The 22488-nt window shown below is 43.0% G+C and overlaps 1 protein-coding gene across 7 annotated transcripts in view; it reads right to left on the bottom strand.

Annotated features, from left to right (window-relative positions):
- Positions 1-22488, bottom strand: part of PLCB4 (phospholipase C beta 4) — a 411299-nt gene that overhangs the window by 111088 nt on the left and 277723 nt on the right. For all 7 annotated transcript variants that reach the window (XM_059134009.1, XM_059134005.1, XM_059134003.1 and 4 more), the window contains 3 exons: positions 17534-17614; positions 16684-16743; positions 14425-14568 (listed from right to left, as the gene is read on the bottom strand). In XM_059134009.1, coding sequence (XP_058989992.1) covers positions 14425-14568; positions 16684-16743; positions 17534-17614 — 285 coding nt within the window. The remainder of the gene's footprint in view (positions 1-14424; positions 14569-16683; positions 16744-17533; positions 17615-22488) is intronic.

Here is a 22488-nt window from a genome sequence, read left to right as displayed (position 1 = left end):
TACTCCTCAAATGTGCTCATCTAAGATGCATTCTAAAATGATGTGGGAGCAGATCTACCAATGTCTGGATATCACAGACTGACTTCTACATCACATTAAGAAGAAAAAAATACAACTGTTTTCTCTTTCATATCAACAACTTCCTCCGCATTCTCTTAAGGAGAGAAAAACACAGGTAGAACATACAGAGTGTCAGTCATCAGGACAGATCTGTGACAGTGCTGGAAACTCCCTCCTGGCCGGGGACAGCAGGCAAACGGGCAGACAATGACAGCACTGACTGCAAGAACAAATCGGGCAGAGAAACCTGAAAGTCACCCCCGTTGCTATCCAGAGAGAGAGAGAGAAGAGGGGAAGATAACAGAGAGGCTGAAGAATCCCACACAAAATGCAGGAGCTCAACTTGCGATCCCAGATACAATCCAGCTGATAAGCCCCGGATGGAAGGGGAAATGAAGGAGCCTATAATGACCAGTGACGACCGACCAAAGCTAGTGCCCAAAGAGTCATGGGGATCTTGCAGAGAAAAACCCAAGGTCAGTCGAGGGACAACTCCATGGTAATCACAAAGGCCCTTGGGAAGTCAGTAATAATTCTGATAAAATTTTCAAATCTCAGAACCAAGACAGGAGCGAGGAAAAAGGGAAGAGGTTGCTCTTGGCCTGAGTGTCTTCCAGCAAACACAAGGTTTTCATCTGCTGTTCTCTGTCCTCAGAGGAAAGCTGATCAAGGTGAAAGGAGGAAGGTACCGAGTGCCATCGGAGTCTCCAGTCACCTGCAGAGCACGGGGCAGGAGTATTTGGGCAGGAACCCCGCTGCCAGAGATGGGTTTTGTGTGGCTGCGTGCAGAAGACAAGTGTGGATGGGCCTGGATAGTATCTGTCCTTTCCTAGGCAAGATTAGTTCAGTCACTCACAGATAGTCAAAACAGTCTGTCAGCCTGGCTGGTTATCTTGCCAACACTGGGAACAGTTAGGTCAAAAAGAACCTCTAAATAGTCCTAAGAAATGAGAGGACACTGTGCTGTTCTAGGTCATCGTTCAGAAGCTCAAGAGTGGAACTCCGCTACCAAATGGGTTTCTGTTCATTACCATTCCAAGAGACAACTTTTGCATCACTTAAGCCGGCTTTTACAGATACCCTGTAAACATGTCCTAGTGCATCTATAGAGCCCTGTCTCAAATAATCACATTTTATGCCAGGTATCTACTCCAAAAAATATGCTGTTGAAGGAATCATGCTAAGCCACCCAGAATATGCCACTTTGGTATAAAAATTATTTTGAGCTGAAAGCATCCGAATTCCTGAAATCCCTTATCTGACTACAAGCAGGGCCTTCCCCGAAAGAACCCCACTGTCAAAAATCCCCAACCAAGAGTGGCTCTAACCTTCCCTTCTGGAAGATGCAATGGTGACACCACACTCAGACACTGTCACAAAACTTTCATGTCTATCTATTTTCCTAAGGGCCCATTGATCTTTCCTAAAAAATCATCTGCTCTCCTGAAAGTTGCCTTTTGCTTCCTTTCTTTCCCTTCCTCAGAGGATGTACAAACCCCCAAATATCCCCGCTCCTTTGGGTATTTACTCTCTCATGTGAGGCTCCCATCCTGTGACCACTCAGGGTACTTGTCCAGACTCCTGGGGCGCACTGGTTGAGAGCTGTCCTTGTAAAGGGACTGAGCAGTGCTCTAGAAAAAGCACATGGCCACGTGCAGGGAGCCCGGGACACGGGGGCTAAGATCTGCATGAACTGTCCACCCTGCCTTGCTGAAGCCAGGGGGTGCCCCCGGCTTCATTTTGTGTACACAAAATGAAAAATGAATAAATTTGGGTGCCTTTTCTGTTAATTTGTCTCTTGTCAGTTTATTTAGTAAAGAGACCTAGCTGAAGAAACACAAAGAAAATCTAACCACAGCTATATACTCAGAATACATGAGCGCCTTACATTCACTTGTGCCTACAGACTTTAAGTAATACGCGATGTTCTTTCCTGACTAAGGTTAAGAGAGCACCTCCGCTCCTACAAATGCCAAAACACATTCAAAACCCCAGTGAGCATAACAGAAGAATTTCAAGATTTTAAGAAAACCAGGATACCCTCCTATGCCAGGTAGAAGCCAGTTTTGTGAAAGTGCCTTTGGGGTTCAATGGTCAAATGTGCAAAGTCCTGGTGGTAAGAAAAGCGTAAACAGCTGGTGAATTAAAAGATATTCATGGGGGGCTCAGTCTGTTAAGCATCTGCCTTTAGCTCAGTTCATGATCCCAAGGTCCTGGGATCGAGCCCCATGTCAGGCTTCCTGCCCAGCAGGGAGTCTGCTTCTCCTTCTGCCTCTGCCCGTCCCGTCCTCAGCTCCTGCTCTCTCTCTCAAATAAAATAAATAAAATCTTAAAAAAAAAAAAAATAGAAGGTATTCATGAAGTTGTTTCTCTGGCTGATACCTGTACTTACAACCCCTAAGTCATACTCCTACTACACGAACTGGCAGCTGATGTTGGCAAAGTAAGAAAGGCCAAAATGAACACTATCTCACCCTGCAGAAGCTCAGTGATAAATATAATCAAATCAGGGAACCTCTGCTGAACTCTGGCCTAGAGCTCTCAACCTACAGAGCATGGGCGCATCAAATCGAGAGGTACTCCCATAAGCTAATTAGGATTTTCAATATAAGATATCAAAAAGAATCTAAATCAGTGCGTTTTTGTTTCATTACCTTTCTCCGTTTTATGGTCGAGTCCCCTGACCTTCCCAGGCAACAAGAAAGGTGTGAGGCTAGAGGTGGTGTGAGGGGGAGGGGAATGTGGCAGCAGGAAAATGGAATCAAAAGCATATGTATGTAAAGATGAATCAATAAGGGGCAACTGGGCGGCTCAGTGGGTTAAGCCGCTGCCTTCGGCTCAGGTCATGATCTCAGGGTCCTGGGATACAGCCCCACATCGGGCTCTCTGCTTGGCGAGGAGCCTGCTTCCTCCTCCCGCTCTGCCTGCCTCTCTGCCTACTTGCGATCTCTGTCAAATAAATAAATAAAATCTTTTTTTTTAAAAAAAAGGTGAAACAATGAATGTCTAGATGACACCGCTTTCATACTTCTGGAAAACTATGGGACTGAGAATGCCTCTATGACACTGCTTGTTGACTTTCTCCTCCAACAAAGCAGTAGTTCTGGAAGGTTTTCATTTGTGTGCCTTCAATAGGCAAAAACAAACAAAGAAACAAAAAAGTTTGGTAAATAGTTCAATACCACGCCCTGTGTGTGGAGATTCACCCCAGAACATTACAGCGTCGTGGAATACTACGGTGAAGAAATCTAATAAGGCCCTCTTGGGCTTCGTTGACCAGGGAACCTCCTTTACATGTAGGCTATTTTGCAGAACCCCCCAATTTGGGAAGTGCTGGTGTATGATTTCAGCTCCCACAGATAAGACATTAACTTTTACCTCAAAAGTAGTGTAAAATTTTATAATGTTCAGGAGGAAGTCGCCGGGCGGTGACAGAATACAGAATCTGGAGGGAGGCCAATGCCTGCCAGGCTTTAAAACTCTGCTGCTTATGCTTATGGGCTGTGTGACCTTGGGCAAGTGACTCAACCTCTCTGGGCCTAGTTCTTCCTCTGTAAAATAGTAACAACCATGCCCATCCTACAGGATGTGAGAATGATATGAAGAATATATGGTCAAGCACTTTGAACATTACCTGGTATCCAATATAAACTAAAAAACCCCATGGCTGCTGCTCTTATTAATTATTGGGGGATCTCTGGTCAGCATTTCTGTAAAGGGCCAGAAAATATGTAGTTCAGGTTTTAAGAAGGCTGCTGGTGATTCTGTGTTGTACGGTTTTTATGTTTCATTAACGCTTTAAAAATGTCAAAGCTATTCTTAGCTCACTGGCCATACAACCTTGGGCTGAGGGGTGGGTTTGGCTCTGGGCTGCACTTTGCCAGCCCCCCATTATGATTATTAAACTCGTTCTAGATCATATTACTCAGGGGGTGAGGTGTCTGACCCATCTCCTCACGTACCCTATTCTTTATTGTTTTTTTTTAAGATTTTATTTATTTATTTGTCAGAGAGACAGAGAGAGCACAGGCAGAGTGGCAGGCAGAATCAGAGGGAGAAGCAGGCTCCCCGCGGAGCAAGGAGCCCGATGTGGGACTCGATCCCAGCACGCTGGGATCATGACCTGAGCCGAAAGCAGCTGCTTAACCAACTGAGCCACCCAGGTGTCCCCGTACCCTATTCTTTAAAGAAAACAAACCAGCATGTGTGAGCTCGTCTTCCACATACACTCTGTTCACGAGGCCCATCTCTGCCAGCAGGGAGACCTGGGGCTGAGTGGTAAGTAGAGAAGCAATTTAAAGCTAGTGACAGTTTCCTCTCCCAGGGGCCAAAATGTGAAATCCCAACTTCCTATTATGCTTCTGGAACAATCAGAAGCACTCATTTTGCATTCCCTTGGTGGAGTCATTTGATAACACTTGCAATTAGGGCAAAATGAGCTGCTTGGGGCTAGGCCTAGAGCACAGAGTCTCTTCTAGGAAACCTGTCAAGTTCATGACACACAGCAGAGAGAGCAACCCCCATCCTTCCCACCACCCCACCACCCCCGCTGCAATGAAAACCTGTCTCCCAAGAAGCCCCTGCATTCTGCCCAGAAGCCCCCAGGGGGCTGGAAGTTTTCTGAGGAAGACCGGGCAACACCAAGAAAATCCACCTCCAAGACCGCGGGGATTTACAATTATACCGAAGCCCAAGAAAAACACCGTTAGGACCAAGAAAATACATGTGATAAAATTTTAAGTAAAATACAGTACATGAAATTCTATAAAACAGCACAAGCCCAACTGTGTTTAGAAGAAAATTGTGTGAATTGAAAAGGCACACTGGGGTGGCTGGGCTGGGGTTGCAGGGAGTCAGGAATGGGGTTTCCTTTTTGGGGAAGATGAGATGTTTTTTCAAATTTTTATCACATGCCCCCATGCACAGCCTTCTGTCTTCTGGTGGACCGCACACTGTGGACCTCACCATAATGGGACCAGCAGCAAGTCCTGCCTCTTTTATGAAAATACTTCTCCCCTCTCCCTGTCTGACCACAGAAACTCCTTTCTTAGCAATGTGAGGACTGGCGTTGGCGCAGGTGATGTAACCCGTATTAAGCTAGGGATATCTACTTATACGCAAATGTCCTCCAAAGCAACTATGCCATATCCTCCTTGGCATCTAGTATATTTTCTCTTGCAAAGAGAGTCCTGAACCCTTAGAGGAGAAAATAACTTCCACGGTCACTGGGTACAACTTCCTTTTTTTTTTTTTTAAGATTTTACTTGAGAGAGAAAATTTTTTTATATTTTATAAATATATATATTTATAATTTATATATATATTATATTTAAATATTTGAGAGAAAGAAATCACAAGTAGACAGGGAGGCAGGGAGAGAGAGGAGGAAGCAGGCCCTCTGCTGAGCAGAGAGCCCGATGTGGGCCTTGATCCCAGGATGCTGAGATCAAGACCTGAGCCGAAGGCAGAGGCTTAACCCCCCGAGCCACCCAGGCGCCCTAACTTCTTACTTTTATCAATGAGAATAAAAAATCCCATGTACTGGAAATGATTTATCCAAGCTTAGAATTCATCAAAAAGTAATTCTTGGATGAGTAGCTGGATAAAAGAAGGTAAAAGGGAAAATAAAAACAAATGAAGCATCTTCATTTAAAATGCCAACAAAGTAAACACCTTAGGTAAAATATTAGCATTTATCTTACTCTAAGTGCCTTCATGTGGCATGCTGGCTGATGTCTACAGCTAAGGTTCTATCTAAATGAGCCACAGAGAGTCTGCCATTGGCGCATTGGTGTTTAAAAATGAATATATTTGTCAAAATTTTAGCATCAGGAGATTTCATGTAAAAATAAATCCAGAAGTCCAGTATCTCATGGAAAACACACCACCATCTTCAACCATCCAACAATCTCAAGGCGTATATTCTTATATCGTTGGAAAATTGACTGGAGACAGGTAGATGTTGCCCCCCCGCCTCCAGAGGGTGTATGAACACTCCAACTCACTACTGTCTATACCATCCCTTATTTGTCTTCATCTGGTACTTTTTCATTATTCAAATCATCTTCCTCTCTCCCACAGGCACCTGGGGTTGCAACTCACGGTCTAAAGGAACTACTACTTTTGGTATCACAGGGAGAAACTACGAAGTTGGGGCTGACAGTGTGCCACCGAGGAGACATGGAGGAACTGAGTTCTGGGACAGATGGTCTTGAAAAGCAAGACGAGAACCAAGGGAGCCACAGAGATGGAAGGTGGTCGTGGGTGGCCCACGGAGACAAGTTTCACCCATGCCACAGATGAACCAATGATCTCAGCCCTCCCTCCGAAGGCAGACAGAGAGTGGTGGTTTCAATAACCCAGCAATAAGTCAAATGAACCCCATTAACTTCATTTGCAAGAAGTGAGCGCCCAGGTAGGATGGGGGCATTGAAGCTTACAACACCTGCTCGCTCTTCTGCTGATCACAGCTCTGTCCTGAAGCAGGCCTTTTAACTGGCCCTCTCTGCTTCACTTCATAGGAATTCAAAATGGTTTAAAGTGAAAGCAAAACAAGAACATGCCAACTTTCAGCTTCAGAAACGTGAAAACACACACACGTCTCATGCCAGAGTAGAGCCTCAAAACCCACGGAAGCGATGCGGGGGGTGGGGGGGAAGAATTCAATCAATCAGGGTATCGGGGCTTGGGTGATAAGAAGCTGAGATTTACAATTTGGCTACTTCAGCATTCAGCGGACATTGGCTCAGGAGAGCCTGGACAGCCCAGGCAGTTTTTTAAAAGAGATGGATTTATTTATTTATTTTTTTTAAGATTTTATTTATTTATTTAACAGACAGAGATCACAAGTAGGCAGAGAGGCAGGCAGAGAGAGAGAGAGGAGGAATCAGGCTCCCTTCTGAGCAGAGAGCCTGATGTGGGACTCAGTCCCGGGACCCCGAGATCATGACCTGAGTCGAAGGCAGCGGCTTAACCCACTGAACCACCCAGGAGCCCAACAGAGATGGATTTAAATGCTCCTTACTGAGCAGTGCTTCTCACATGTGAGTGTACCCCAGAATCATCTGGAAGGCTCATGAAAACAAGGTTACCGATTCAGTAGGGCTGAGAATCCGTCTCTCTGATTCAGTTCCCAGAGACTGCTGGAGCTGCTCATCTGGGGACCAGGCTTGGAGAACCACTGGCATAGACAATACCATTAAAACTCTGTGCTCAATGAGTTATGCCTCTGCCTTCGGCTCAGGTCATGATCTCAGGGTCCTGGGACTGAGCCCCACATCGGGCTCTCTGCTCAGTGGGGAGCCTGCTTCCCCCTCCCTCTGCCAGCCTCTCTGCCTACTTGTGATCCCTCTTTGTGTCAAATGAATGAATAAAATCTTTAAAAAAACAAAACAAAACAAAACTCTGTATTGAGAAACATCATTTTGCCAGGGAGTGCTCTGAAAAAAAGCTATTGTTAGGGTCATGGGCATGAGTTCATTTTAATGGTGCTTTTGGGTGTTCTGAGGGAATTCTGAACAATGGCTAAGCCAGTGGAATCCACGGGTCTACAGATTAGCCTGTTTGCTGTGGTCAGTCAATTTGACAAAATAATTATTTGAGTTCACAGTCACTGTCAATTTCAGACTAAGCCCATTTGTACACTAAACCAACAGGACTCATACTTCACCTTGCTTGAGAATCCCATGGCAGGTTAGTTTAAAAAGAGATTATGGGGCTCAGCCCCCAGAATTCCAGATTTCTGGGATTGGGTAAATTTGCATTATGTAAGGGCTCTCCAAGCTCTGTGTTTGGTAAGAAAGAGAAAACCGAGGTGAGGGGAGGGAGGCTCTGCAGGGCCTTTCCCACGAAACTTTGCAGTTAGCCTTTCACTCAACATAATTCAAGCTCAGCAAAGTGGTTTTGGCCTTCAACCCAATCTACTAAAATAAGATTTTATTACCTCTAATAAACTACCTGACTTTATCTTTTTTGTATACAAAAGAGAACATGTAACATTTTTCTCATTTAACTTCTATAGTACTTTTTCATGGGCTTATTTGAGGACCTGGTTACAAAGCATAATTTATAGAGTTTGCCAAATATTTACAACCTGCACGAAGTATAATAAGCAGTCTGGAAATTGTCTAAATTCAGTCCAAATCTTTGCATTTTGAACCTCATAAAAACAGCTTATTTTTGTAATCAAAGGAAAATTCAACTTAGTATAAAATAACACACTTATTTTTGGGGATTTTAAATGAGGGCTGCATTTCCATCTTATGTACAGTGACTCTGTGATTTCAGTTTGCTGTGCAGCGCCAGCTGTAACTTAATGAAAGACATCTGAACTCCCTTCAACAAGCCAGAGACATAATCCTTCCAAGCTGGTTGCATTCTGAGAGAGAAAAAAATGCAGTAGAGAAACCGAGTTGCTTTTCTAACTAAGGAACGCAGTCACAATGTTCCATGTTATTTGCAAAGAGATGAGGATGAGCCAGGAAAGAAAAAAAAAGTATTATTACAGATCAGAAAAAGATTGGAAAATATCTTCTTCACGTGACTGCTTTTATTCCCAGGCACGTTAAGCTGCATATCTGAGTCACCTATTACCGAAAGGCACATATGTTTGAGGAAGAAATGCCAAGATCCGTTGGCCAAGCCTTTTAACTGAGGGTTAAGGAGAGGGGAAGAAAGCTAAATTTTCTAACTAGAATGACAGGAAGGATTTAGGCAAGCATAAAAATAATGATCCAAGCTGGAAAGAGGAAAGATACCAGGTGAAAACCTCCAGTCTTGATTCGCAACAACAGTCCCCGTGTCTCCTGCAGTGACTCTAAAAATAACATCATGGAATCCTAGACCTTCGGACTATCAGTACATCACATTTTCTGTGGCTTGTGGTCTAAAAAGCATTTTCCGAAATTTCCTTAGAGCTAAACGGTACGAAACTGGAGGTTATAGCAAGAGGGACCATATCTATCTATCTATCTATAGAATGATAGATATATAAATAGATCGATTGATCACCCGGGTTAGAATTTATCAATTCTGTTTATAGAAAGATCTCAGTGAAGCGGGTATTTATTAAGCACCTACTAAAAGTTGGGCACAACCATTCCAGATGTTGGGAATACAGCAGGCACAGGACATTGCCCTCATGTCAGCAGAGGAAGGGACTAAATGAATAAATGCTATGTAGCGATCAATGCTATGAAGATAATACAGCAGGGTAAGGAGTGAGGGTGAACCATGGGGTGGCAAGATGTGGAGCTGAGGCGATATTCCCGCAGAGAGGTGAGAAATGGGAGAGAGAAAGCAGTATGTGTTAAAAGCATCCCTCCAGCTGCTATTTTGAGAACAGACTCAAAGGGACCAGGCCAAGGCAGAGAATCCAGTGAAGGGAGACAGGATACGGGCTTGGATCATGCTATAGTCATGGTGATGGTGAGAAGCAGCTAGATTCTTGAGACAAGGGTGTGTGTCGACAATGGGCTGACCCGGGAGACAAGGAAGGCGTCCATGGTCTCAGCTGCTGGTGTGGACAGTGGGTGAAGGGTCTAGATTTGGACGTAAGTTTACAATACCAGTCAACATTTATTTTGTAGGGGAGAACAAGTGCAGAACTGAGATCAAATTTCTAAAGAGGTACAGCCGCAAGGCAACCTCTTAACTCAAAGCAGAGAAGGCAGCTAGAGAAAACTCAAGCCGAGCTATAAAGATGTTTTTTTTATATCTGTGTCCTCTTCTATGGAAGAAAAGCACAACCCTATTTTCACGTCATACATACTGGACAATATTTTGCATTTATTTGAAACCTCAACTCTGAGAAACTCAGATACTACATAAAAAATACTATGTATTGATTCTTAAAAATACCACTTGAAATAAGAAAAAAAAAATATCGGAGACCCCCTTGGGGAACAGGAAGAACAAAGAACATGAAATGTCTTGCTCAAAGTCAGGAAAGGTTCCTCTTCTGTGTGAAAGCTGGTTCTCCAGGGAGAGCCCACAAAGCTGAAAGTTGGCCCATTTGCCTGGATGAAAGGTTTGGTAAAGTTGTGTTTTGCTTTCTTTGTTTTGTTTTGTTTCTCCCAGAATGGGCAGGTCATCAGTGTCAGAAGAACCCAGGAATTAAGAAGAGGTTCAGGAATCTCATAGGATAAATACTCCCAAGCAACTTCTCTACTAGAAACTCTCTCGGTTTCTCTCTCACTGGTTTGACCAGTAATTGTCAGATGTTCACACAACAAGCAAAACTCTCTGACCACCCAGGGGGGGATGCTGAACTCTCATAGCAAGGTACTGTCCAGGTATGTTGAGACCCTTGGTTCTTACTTTGCATGCTTACTACGAGTTACTCATGTTTGTTACCAAACCTGTTTTGTCTGTTGCAATTTGAAAATTTTATGAGCTGGGACGCCTGGGTGGCTCAGTTGGTTAAATGACTGACTCCAGATTTCTGCTCAGGTCATGATCTTGGGGTCGTGGGATTAAGCCCCACATCAGGCTCCTTGCTCAGCCGGGAATCTGTTTATCTCCCTCTGCCTCTGCCCCTCTCCCCACTCATGCTCACACGCATGAGCGCTTGCTCCTCCTCTCAAATAAAGAGATAAATCCTTAAAGAAATAAAAATTATATGAACCCATGAAATACGTTTGTGGGAAGAAAGAGGGTTGTTGTTTCTCTAAGTTGGATATTTTGGAAAGATATCTTTAAAGGCAAGTTACATCATGTGATTTTTTTTTTTTTCCTCAAACTGAGCGAACAAAACAACTACAGGATTAAGGAAAGAAGTCCTACAACTGTAGGATTCTGCCGTCCCATTGCTCCACGGGTTGTCTTTAAAAGCCTCACTTCAATGCAACCAAACCGGGCATTTGAGACCATGCTTCACAGGCCCGATAAAGGCAAAAATACTTCATGAAAATACTTCATCCCTGACCTGAAAAGATTGGCCAACTACTGAACCCCATTTATATGCAAGTGTTTAAGGTCTGCATGTGTTATTTAAGAAAAATAATGACTTTCTTTAAATGATTCTTGTGATAAATTGACCAGGAACGCAGGGAAGGAAGATGAGAGCAGTTAGCTTACCCTACGGTACCATGACTCTAGGCTTGTAGGTCGTACTTAGGCTGAAGTGGTACATAGAGTCGTAAGTGCCATTTTAGGGACACTGGGCTGTCTCCACATTTCTCACCTGACCTGACGTGAGTTGTGAGTTCTGCCATCATTCTGACCTGACGCCGTTACATCTGTGTGTGTTCTGTATAAATCCTCTCGCCTCCGTGGCCTGCGTGTTCTGGTAGGGATACGAACACATCCGGAGGAACAGGAATAAAATGGAGGCGACAGGGAAAGTATCGTCCGTGCTGGAGGGAGTATTAGGATATGAATTAGCACAGTTAAGTTTTGAAATCAGGAAGCAGGCCAAATTACCCACATATATGTATACTCTATGAATAAGTTTTCCCAATGCCTTGGATAAAAACCATTTAAATGGGGCGCCTGGGTGGCTCAGTGGGTTAAGCCTCTGCCTTTGGCGCAGGTCATGATCCCAGAGTCCTGGGATTGAGCCCCGCATCAGGCTCTCTGCTCAGCAGGGAGCCTGCTTCCCTTCCTCTCTCTCTGCCTGCCTCTCTGCCTCCTTGTGATCTCGGTCTGTCAAATAAATAAATAAAATCTTTAAAAAAATGTATTTCTATTTTCCATAAAAATTATAGTTACAGGCGACACTAAAACAGAGTTAATTACTGAGATAATATGAAAGAATACCAGGAGACTTGTAGAGTAGGACCAGATAATGATGTACATCATTATACTAAACAATTACACAGAACTAGAGAACTGACTCAGTAGTAAAAGTGAAAACAAGTTTTTTCAATATCTCCTACTCTGTCAGTGGAAATGCTATTACGAGAAGAAACCTAAATCTTAACTTTCTGTCCTTACCCCTACTTCAAAGATACACATATCTACTATCTCCTAAGAAAGAGAGGTTTTGGAACATGGTTGTTAGATGAAATGGACTATGATTGATAGCACTAAACTCAGGAAAGCAAAAGGGTTATGAGATTTACTGGTCTGAGCCTTCTTTCCAGGACTGTACCTGCTCAGGACATCAGGCAGGAGTATCTCATGGGATATGAGAAAGCCCGAGTGTGAGGCCAGACTCTGATCCACCTGCTGTGTAGTCTAACGTGAGTTCTTTTAACTCCTTGGCCTCACTGAAAAATGATGTGGTAGGAAGTCCTTCCTAAACTCCATTTCTGGCTCTCATATTCTGGGACCCTGGCATCATCAGGGCTAACACTCATCCAAGACTTTCAATGAGTGATCCTGCACTAACTAACCACTTCCCAGGCAGTAACTCACGCAATACTCATGACATGTCTAACAGCAGAGGCTTTGGTATTATTCCCATTTCACAGATGAAGGAAATGGGGCACTGAGAGGTCCGTTGTCTAAGTCATGCAGCTGCTAGTGGAAGAGCAAGGAATTGAACCCAGCCCACCTGGTCCCGAAGCCCAAGCATACGGCTTGTAACATGACGAGATGACAAAAGCCAGAAGACACAGGTCTACAGAATGGTCTTTTTGCAAAATTTGGGGCAGCTCAACATCTGTATCTGATTAACGGAGCTTTTTCTTTATGAGTGGTCAGCATGGACTTCTGGGATTCAATGTTGCTATGGTAAACGGCCACTAAAAAAGACCTCTGCAGCAAAGAGGCAGGCATGAACTACAGAAAGCAGGAAAAATACACGTTTAGATCAGCAGGGTTCAAGGGACCAAACTGGCATCGATCTAAGCAAAATAATAAAAGAACTTGAAGGCTTTGAAATCTCTATTCTCCCAAAGCGAGGTAACTTGGAACAAGAGCACAAAACCAACAAAACCACCATGCGACAGAAACAAAGCCTCCCCTGTAATGTGGAGTATCCATTCCTGGCTCCAAAGTCGGAGTCCAGGAGCGGCTCGTACTTCCCTGCACATCTGAGTCATCTGCGGCAGGGAGCAGGAGGGGTCTTGTTAAAAAAATGAAGATTTTGGATCTGTAGGTCTGGGTGGACCTCAGACTCCCAGGTGTAAGGAGCTCCAAGGCGAGACTGTGTCACTGGAATGTGGATCATCCTTTGTGAGTTGGGGGTAAAGAGCTTAGAGGATCTCAGAGTCTGCAGAACTCAATTCTGCCACTGGGTAGCTCTGGTTAACAGTCAAGTCTTCTAAGCTTGGTTCTGTCCAATGAGCCTATCTATACATTCTTGTCTAGTCTAAAACCCGGTACCTATAATGATGACTTTCTCATTCAATCCTACATGGAGTTTCTTCTGGTAGCATTAAACAGGAAAATGAAATGCCTCCCACAGCCCCCGCACCTGGGTCTCTGTAACAGGAGAATCAAGGCTCAGGCCTTCTCACACCTGTTACAGAAAGATACTGAGAGCTCTGTGCAGAGCCACCCCCCAAAACAAATTTCTTGCAGAAAAGTGATTTATGTTTGAGGCTTTTTACTTTGGCCAAAAGCTCTTGGAGACTCACTTGCCAGGGCAATGGTACTCTGGGTACAGTATTAAAAGACAGATCATGACCCAATACTGTAATAACTTATAGGGGTGAGGGGGGGCGGAGCTTATATATCTTCACCATCTAGACCTATGCTATCCAGTATGGTAGCCATTAGCCACATGTAGCTATTGAGCACTTCAGATATAGCTAGGCTGAATTGAAAGTACATATCAGATCTTGGAGACATGCTATAAAAAGAACGTAAAATGTCATTAATTAATTTTACATGGGTTTTAAGTTAAAATGACAGTATTTAGGGTATACCATGAACAAATTGAATTTTACTGAAATTAATTTCACCTGCTCCTTCTTACTCTTTAAATGTGCCTGCTAGAAAGATTTAAATGATATCTGTGGCTTGATGGATATTTCTACTGGGCACTGCTGATCTAGTCCCTTGTAATTCAAACTGTGGTTCTCAGACCAGCGGGATGAGTATCAGGAGCCTGGGAGGGAGAATTCTGTCGCCATCTCAGACCTATCGAATCACCATGTCCCTTTTAACAAAATCCCGCGATTCCTGTGCACCTTCTAGTGTGACAGGTGCTGCGCTAGTTTCTCCTACAATATATTCTCAGACCTACTTGGATTCTTGGTATATTTAAGTGATACACTCAAAGAGTACTGTGCTTGCTGAATCTTCAACACCAACATTCCACCGAGGCAATGGAAATATGTTTTTTAAATTTTAAATTAAAGCTATTACAATACAATAGTACTATATAAATCAAAATTATACATGACATATTAGGCAGACCACATATATACATATAGGAAGGGGAAAGAGAAAGGAGGTTTTTTTCACTAAGGCTACCTTAGTTACTTCTGGATTTTCAGCCACCATGTATGTGAAACTGATGTTCACCAGATCTGTGCCGCTGCAAACACAAACTATCCGCCCTTCCAGATCATTCTCTGACTTTCCAACAGCTTCGAGAGCGGCCAGGATTTTGGGATCCTGTGTAAATTACACAAATAGGAAAAAATTGTTAGAACACAGAACATGGAGGGAACATGCTCATTTGATGTAAAAACACACAGAAGGACAAACATTTTCTTTCTAACGAAAAATGCCCTGATATGCAGCATTATCCTTTTTTAAAAAAAAAATTTTACTGTGTTATGTTAATCACCATAAAATACATCATTGGTTTTTGATGCAGTGTTCTAAGATTCATTGTTTATGTGCAACACCCAGTGCTCCGTGCACTACGTGCCCTCCATAATACCCACCACCAGGCTCCCCATCCCCTCATCCCAGTCCCCTCTGAAACCTTCCGTTTGTTTCTCGGAGTCCACAGTCTCTCATGGTTTGTCTCCCCCTCTGGCTTCCCCCGATTCAGTTTTCTTTTTCTTCTCCCTTATGCTTCACAAGTAAGTGAAACCATATAATTGACTTTCTCTGCTTGACTTATTTCACTCAGCATGATCTCATCTAGTCCCATCCATGTCGATGCAAACGTTCGGTATTCAACCTTTCTGAATGTTGTGTAATATTCCATTGTATATATGGACCAGATCTTCTTTATCCATTTGTCTGTTGAAGGGCATCTTGGCTCTTTCCACAGTTTGGCAACTGTGGCCATTGCTGCTATGAACATTGGGGTACAGATGGCCCTTCTTTTCACTCCATCTGTATCTTTGGGGTAAATACCCAGGAGTGCAATACACAGAAGGACAAATGTTTTCTTTCTGTCAAAAAATGCCCTTATATGTAGCATTATTCTAAAACATATAGAGGGAAAAGCTGCAATACTACACACTACCTGAACTCATTTGGTAAGAAAAGTATTCTAATATTACTGATTGAGAAAATTAGGTGCAAGGGTCTTTCTTTAGGTTCTTGGTTGCAGTTACAGGAGGACATGGAAGATGATAATGAGATGGAAAGGCTCTGACCTCAGGACCTGCTTGCGTCCACAGAGATCAAAGGGGCATTTTAGCAGAGGACAGTCCCTGACGTCTCATGCCAATAAACACAGACATCCACACAGCCAGCAACCAATGGTTATTAAGAAATAAGATTGAGGGGTGCCTGGGTGGCTCAGTGGGTTAAAGCCTCTGCCTTCGGCTCAGAGCATGATCCCGGGGTCCTCGGATCGAGCCCCACATTGGGCTCTCTGCTCAGCAGAGAGCCTGCTTCCTTTCCTCTCGCTCTGCCTGCCTCTCTGTCTACTTGTGATCTCTGTCAAATAAATAAATAAAATCTTTAAAAAAAAAAAAAAAGATTGAGTCTTTCAAGCAACCCGGACACAAAGAGTGAGCACGTTCATCTCCTAGAAGCCATGGCATCTTTATTTGGAATGAAGACAGTTTAAGTCTACCCTAATTAGCGCATAAAATAGCATCCTTGTCCTCCAAAAAACTCAGGAGGAAATGCCAACAGTTACACGGAAATTTTAACTAACATAAAAGAGGACAGCTTTGAAAAAAACACACAGAAACAAAATGAGGCACGCAATTTTGTTTTTCAACATCTAAAAACCTGCAGGGCTATTATGAAAAAGGGAATACATACTGTGCTTTAATATTCTAGAAAAAAACCAGCTTCTAAACTCCCAGCACCACTATGCAAACAGCTTCTTATTCAAACAAGTCAATCACTGTGAAGAAGATTTATATGCTCTGTCATCTTTTTCTTCTCTCAGAGGCAAATGGAGCCTCCAAGGTGAGCCACTGTCTGCGTGCACAGGTGCACAAACATGGAACTAACCATGCCATTTAAATTGCCACATCAACCGCAGGCCAGAAGTGACTCACAGTTTGCTTAGGAAAAAAATGGCAGCAGAGGGAAGGGGCCCTTGGTGCATTAATTTCTGAGTTAAGGAAACTGTTTCTTTGATGCAAGCATCTTCTCTTTGAAAGGTGAGTAATGCTTCTCGCTTCTCATAGAACTGAATACAACGCAATCCAGACCACCCAATGGATGTAGGTGAAAAGACTTCTAAACTGTGTGTTCTTCATTCGTGTCTGATGAGTTTGGGGCAGTGAAAGCTTAAATAACATCCCAGCATCCTTTTCCAAACTAAGTCAATCTGTGTTTAGAAGAAAAGCAAACACCAATCACGGGTACCTTGGGTGTGGCTCCCAATCGAATACTGTTGATGAGGGAACATTCTAGCACTTGTCCTTCCTGGAAAGAGAGAATATAATACAGCAGTGAGCTGAAATCCTGCCAGACCTGCGGCACAGATAGGTGATGCAATTTTGAAGGCAATGCCAATGACAGGAAGGTAGAGAGGGAGAAAAAAACAAAGGATGGTCATCGAGATACCCAATAATCAGAAATGGTCGTGACCCCACACAGTCCATCCACTTCAGATATACTTGTCTATGTGGATGCAGGTCTGAATAATTATTTATGTTTATAAAGTGCTGTTATCTTATGCATATAATACTGTGGCTAGAGTAAGACAGCATTAAATGTGTGCGTGTACATGTAATATTAAGGGAGTACCATGCTTTTGTAGGATTCCAATTCTACTTCCTTAAACTCAGTTCAAAGATCCATTTAATGTGTGCGCTGGCTCTGTATTGAATGAAGTCCCGGAGTGTAACAAGATGAACACGCTCTTAATGCAGCTCTGAGACTCAGCTTGAAACTCTCTTCTTCTAGGAAACCTTCCTAATTCCCAAGATTAAATCAGATCTGCCAGTTTTAACTCTTGTAACAACCCAACCTCTTTCACAACATTCAATGACTGTATCTTTTTTTTTTTTTTTTGGAATGCCTCTTTCTTCTCCTAGATTGGTATTTATGAGGTCTAGGACAGTATCTCCAATGCCTGCCATAGGGGAGCATGTTTTTAAAATCTTGAATAAATAAGTAAGTGTAGGGGTCTATGCCCTTAAGAGGCCTTTTGCCTACTCGTTGAGAAATATAGTGGTTTAAATCAGACGGCAGGAAAGAACAACTTGCCTACCTTGCCTTCACTCCTCCAGGTCAGAAAGAAGCCAAATTCATCCACTTTGAAGAGGCAGTTGGGTTCAAACACAAAGGATTCCTGTTAAAAAAGCAATGTGTTGATCTGTATGACTCAGCCCCGTTTTGAATCTAATAGAAATGCAAATATCTTTTAAGTCTCTAAATGAGGGAAAATGAGAAATCAGCCTTTTGCATCCTAAATCTAATGACCACATTTCCTAGTATGGAATAGTTTCATCTTAAAACCTCTTTGCATTCACTTCTGTATTGAAAGCCTGATCAACTTTATGCAGCATTTCCCTCTAGAGTAGCTTTAAGGACAAAACACACTGATGTCTTGTAGGTCATAGAAAAGAAAGTTCTTCCAAGACCTGGAAGGAAGGACTCCCAGATTCCAGCCAACTGGTCTCCCTCCACAAAAGAACAATTGTTGCCTATATTTAATATAATGTAAAAAATCAGATTTTTAAAAAGTCACTGATTTTGTCTACATCTTTCTGCATTCAGATATTTACTCAGAAAATTTCCGAGATTTTTGTTTTTACATTAAACCTCATGTGGTATCCTCTAAACCAGGACTCGAGCAGGATTTTGAGCTAAGCAAGGTATAATCCTTGGACCAACAGCATCAACATCATCTGGGAGCTTGACTCAACTGTGGAATCTAGGGATCCAGCCCAGATGAACGGAACCAGAGTCTCTGGGAGCACGACCCAGAAATCTGCATTCCAGCAACCCCTCCAGGTGATTCTAAGGCATGCTAAAGTTTGAGAACTACTGCTGTGGTCTTGGACACCAGAAACTCTGTTGAAACTTAGAGAATCAAAATTTGCATCAAGAAGGGATGTTAGGGGGCACCTGGGTGGCTCAGTGGGTTAAGCCTCTGCCTTCAGCTCCGGTCATGATCTCAGGGTCTTGGGATCGAGCCCCACATCGGGCTCCCTGCTCTGCGGGAAGCCTGCTTCTCCCTCTCGTGTTCCCTCTTTCATTATTGCTTTCTCTCTCTCTCTCTCTCTGTCAAATAAAAAAATAAAATCTAAAAAAGAAGAAGAAGAAGAAGAAGAAGGAATGTTAAGCCCCATAAGCAGAGGTTTGGGACAGCTATGCTGTACTTTCCGAGATATTTCTGGTCTTTAGAAGGAAAGTACCATTGTGCTTAAGAGCACAAGGTAAATTCTGCATCGGTGAAAGAAAAAGTGTATTCAGGAAATGAACCCGGATGCCCTCTGTCCTCTGATGGTATTGCACCAAGCCTTGGCACTCCTGCATCAACAAATCCACACTTCCTTCTCAGGATGTAAAGAAGTCATCTTCCTTGATACTTAGGGGGCCAACAATAGGGAGCCTGTCTACCACATGTGGATCAGGGCAGTGATTTAAAACAAAGAGTAATTAAGACTTTAAGGGTAGTTCAGACTTATAGTTTCACCCATCAAAACATATCTTTCTAAATTTCAGGCAAACAGCAACATTCGTCAAGGTAAAACCAATGTCAAGAGGCTGGGCTACCATAAGGTGTCAGGATTGAGAGTCCCTGGGGCCTGGAACAAAGACAGCCTTCAAATTTGTTTGGGGAGTCTTTTGACAGGTGAAGAATATCATACATATTTCAACTGTGTACCAGATGCATGACAAGCATTGCAAATAGAGCAATGAAAAATACAAAGAATGGGGGCATGGTATGACCTTTGCCTTTGGAAACAAAACCCAGTTCTGCCATTTGTTTTTTATCATCTCCTAGAAAAGCCCTTCTAAGTCTCCGAATCCTTATCTAATGGAGGTATTTACACATATGTTTCAGGCTTGTAGGAATTACGTGAATTGATAAATATAAAGTGTTTGGCACACAGTTACAATTCAGTGAGTGGTAGCTACTATCAGCAATGAATGGCTCAAATATGAATTTGTGATAACAGATTACTAACAACATGACATTGCCAGTATTTGACCCACAAAGATGGCCCTTTTGGATGGTTCAAGTTTTTTGAAAAGGCTTGTCCCAGAAGCTCACACTCTAGATGGGTCTTAGACAATGGGTAGTAGTTATCCAGGTGAAACAACACGCTGAGCAGAGGGAGAAGCCTTTGCAAGGACATGTACACCTGACCTGACATTGGGAACTTTGGAGGAATTGGTGTGGTCAGAACATCTCAAGGGAAGAGCAGCAAAGACTGGACCCATGAATAGGGCTAGATCAGAAGGGTGCTGCTTGCCACACAAAAGGTATTAAACTTGACCAAAAGGCCACAGGGAGTCTTGTTATCATTACTGATAGAGACACAAGAATTACTAACTAAAATATGAGAATTAACACATTTTAGAAGATTTCCCAAGCAGTATCTTAATGGCGGTACAGAATTCTGGTGCATAATATTCAAACTTCTGTCCTAATATGGCATTTGCAGAGTAGACCCACAGTGAATCAGCTACCATCGCTATTACGTATTTATGTGCACCCTCTCCTTTTCCAAATAAGGATTTGAAATGATCCATGAAATATACATGATAAATAAGAATGGTTTTACAACTTACTTCGAGGTGGAACTTTCAGTTCCTTGGCCTCCTTAACTGTAATGATTTCTCTTTCTTTCTCTGTCAGTTACAAAGTACCCCCAGGGCTGATCACCACCACCTTGAAATTTCAATTCCTAATGTCCCACTCTTGGACCACATCACCAGATCTCTCTAGTCCCTACCTCGACAGTACCCATTCTCCTATATCCATTTGACTTCAAAACTTCTTATTTGTTAACCTTGCTGATCACTCACTGTCCACCAGACTTCTCCCTCCTTTTATTTCCACCCTTGTCTAGCTTATTTCCATGGTCCTGTATCACAGTCATTCTCTCACTGATACCCTCAATCCCCTAACCTCATTTCTGATTTCTTAGTCACAGAGCCAAGTCCATCTTATCCATATTTTATCACTGAAACTGATGAAGAAAATCACAGAACTGGATTGACAAGCTTGAGTTGACATTCATGATCACAAACGTCACATGAATAGTCAGCAATGACTTCCAGATTTAATAATTCTTTCTTAAAAGTTTCCCAGCCCTATGAAAGGACTATTTCATGGCTTCTTCTCAAACTCCTTTAGTTCCAGCAATTACAATGCTTCACTGAGTAAAGAAAACCCATCCAATGAGAACCTCTCTCCTTCTTCCCTCCTCATGAAGCATACTTTCTCTGAACAGAGAGAGGTCCACCTACCCTCTGCCATTTCTGCTCCAGATGCAATCCTCCTTCACTCACACAAGGACTGCTGTCTTTCATTCATCACCATCCAACACACATCAGCTTTTCATTTCTCTACTGGCTCCTTCCTGGCAGCACACACACGTTCTAGCTGTCCCCACTTCTTCTTTCCCTTATTACCCTATGTCTCTGATCCCCTTTAGGGTATATCTTGAAAAATTTGCCCATATTCACTGCCTGTACTACCTCTCCTCCATACTATCTTTGATCTTCCATCTGCCTTCCATTCCTGTCTGCCTCTCTAATTTCTTTGGCCGGGTTTACCATGGCTTTCATGTAGCCAAATGCCACCCACATGTTCTTTTTCTAATCTGATTTGATCTCTGAATGGTAGACTATTCCCTCCTTCTTGAAACACTCTGCCACATTGGTTGCATACCATTCCTTTAGTCTCTCTTCCTTCTATACTCAGCTTCTACATGCTTTCCAGGACTTGGTTCTGAGAATTCTCATGGCCACGATGTTCCTAGATCTCCTTTAACCCCCTGGTTTCAAGACCATCTATTTCTTGAAGACTCCCAAATTTATAACAGCATCCCAGTCCTGAGTTCCAAACTTTACTCTCTATTTGACATCTCCACTCAGATATCTCCAAATTAAATGCCCATAACAGAATGCTTTATTCCCTAGCCTCTCTCTAAGCCTTTCCAGCATTAAGACATTAAGTTCAAATAATGTCCCCTGTATCTACTGATTTATGGAAACTGAGTCATCCTTGACTTTCCCCTCTCACTTCCATTAACGAGTCTCCTTCATATTTCATGTATATACATTTTTCTCCATCTCACCACCACTTTGATCCAAACCATCATCATTACGCCCAAGTACTGATCTTTTCACCTCTATTCGTTCTTCCTACAGCAGCCAGATGGACTCTTTAAACTTTTCATCAGTTCATTAAAACCGTTCAGTGGATTCCTGCATTAATTAGGGTAAAACCTACTCCTTACCAAACGTTCTAGACAAACTGGATCCTTTGGACCGTATATCCTGCCGTTTTCCATTGCTCTCCTTCTTCTTCACTATAGCCATGGGAGCTCTTTTTCTTGAACTCCTCAAGTTCTTTCCAGCCTCAGGGTCTTTGTGCTTGTACCTTCTCCCTCCCAGAAATCCTTTCCTTCTGCCCTGGGCATAGCTGGCTCCTCTTCATCCTAGGGACCTTGCCTTAACTTATCTTCAGAGGGGCTTCCCTAACCTCCTTAAAGTGTATCTCATCTTTTATTTTCTATTACAGTATCTTGATTATTTCCTTGCCTGCTCCAATCACAGTCTGTGATTATAGTGATCGGTTGATTGTCTGGCTTTCACACCAGAGTGTAACATCTACGAGGGCAGGGTCCTTGAGAGATTCTTATTCATACCTGCATTCTAAGTGCCTAGCACAGCAAAAGCACCCTGAAACCAAATTCATGTACTAAAAAAAAAAAAAAAAAAAATCAGTGAACACATGATCTCATGTTTCAAATAAAATAGTTTTCAGCAGGCCAGTCTATAAAAGAGATAAACAAGAAATTACTTGAATTGAGGGGGTTGTAGCAAGCCCGGAACCCATCACGGTCAGTCCTTGGAAGGCTGCCATGGACAGATGCACAAATCCAAGGGCACTGCGTTGAGGCTGTCTGCCTGGCACGGGGCTCCTGTTTTAAATTCATACGAGCTCATCTCAGAGTTTTGGTGTCTCTTTGAGGCACCTCC

This window comes from Mustela lutreola, chromosome 9, assembly GCF_030435805.1.
Source record: "Mustela lutreola isolate mMusLut2 chromosome 9, mMusLut2.pri, whole genome shotgun sequence".
Taxonomy (NCBI): Eukaryota; Metazoa; Chordata; class Mammalia; order Carnivora; family Mustelidae; genus Mustela; species Mustela lutreola.
The sequence above is the reverse complement of the archived record's forward strand: the minus strand, read 5'-3'. Positions and strand labels throughout refer to the sequence as shown.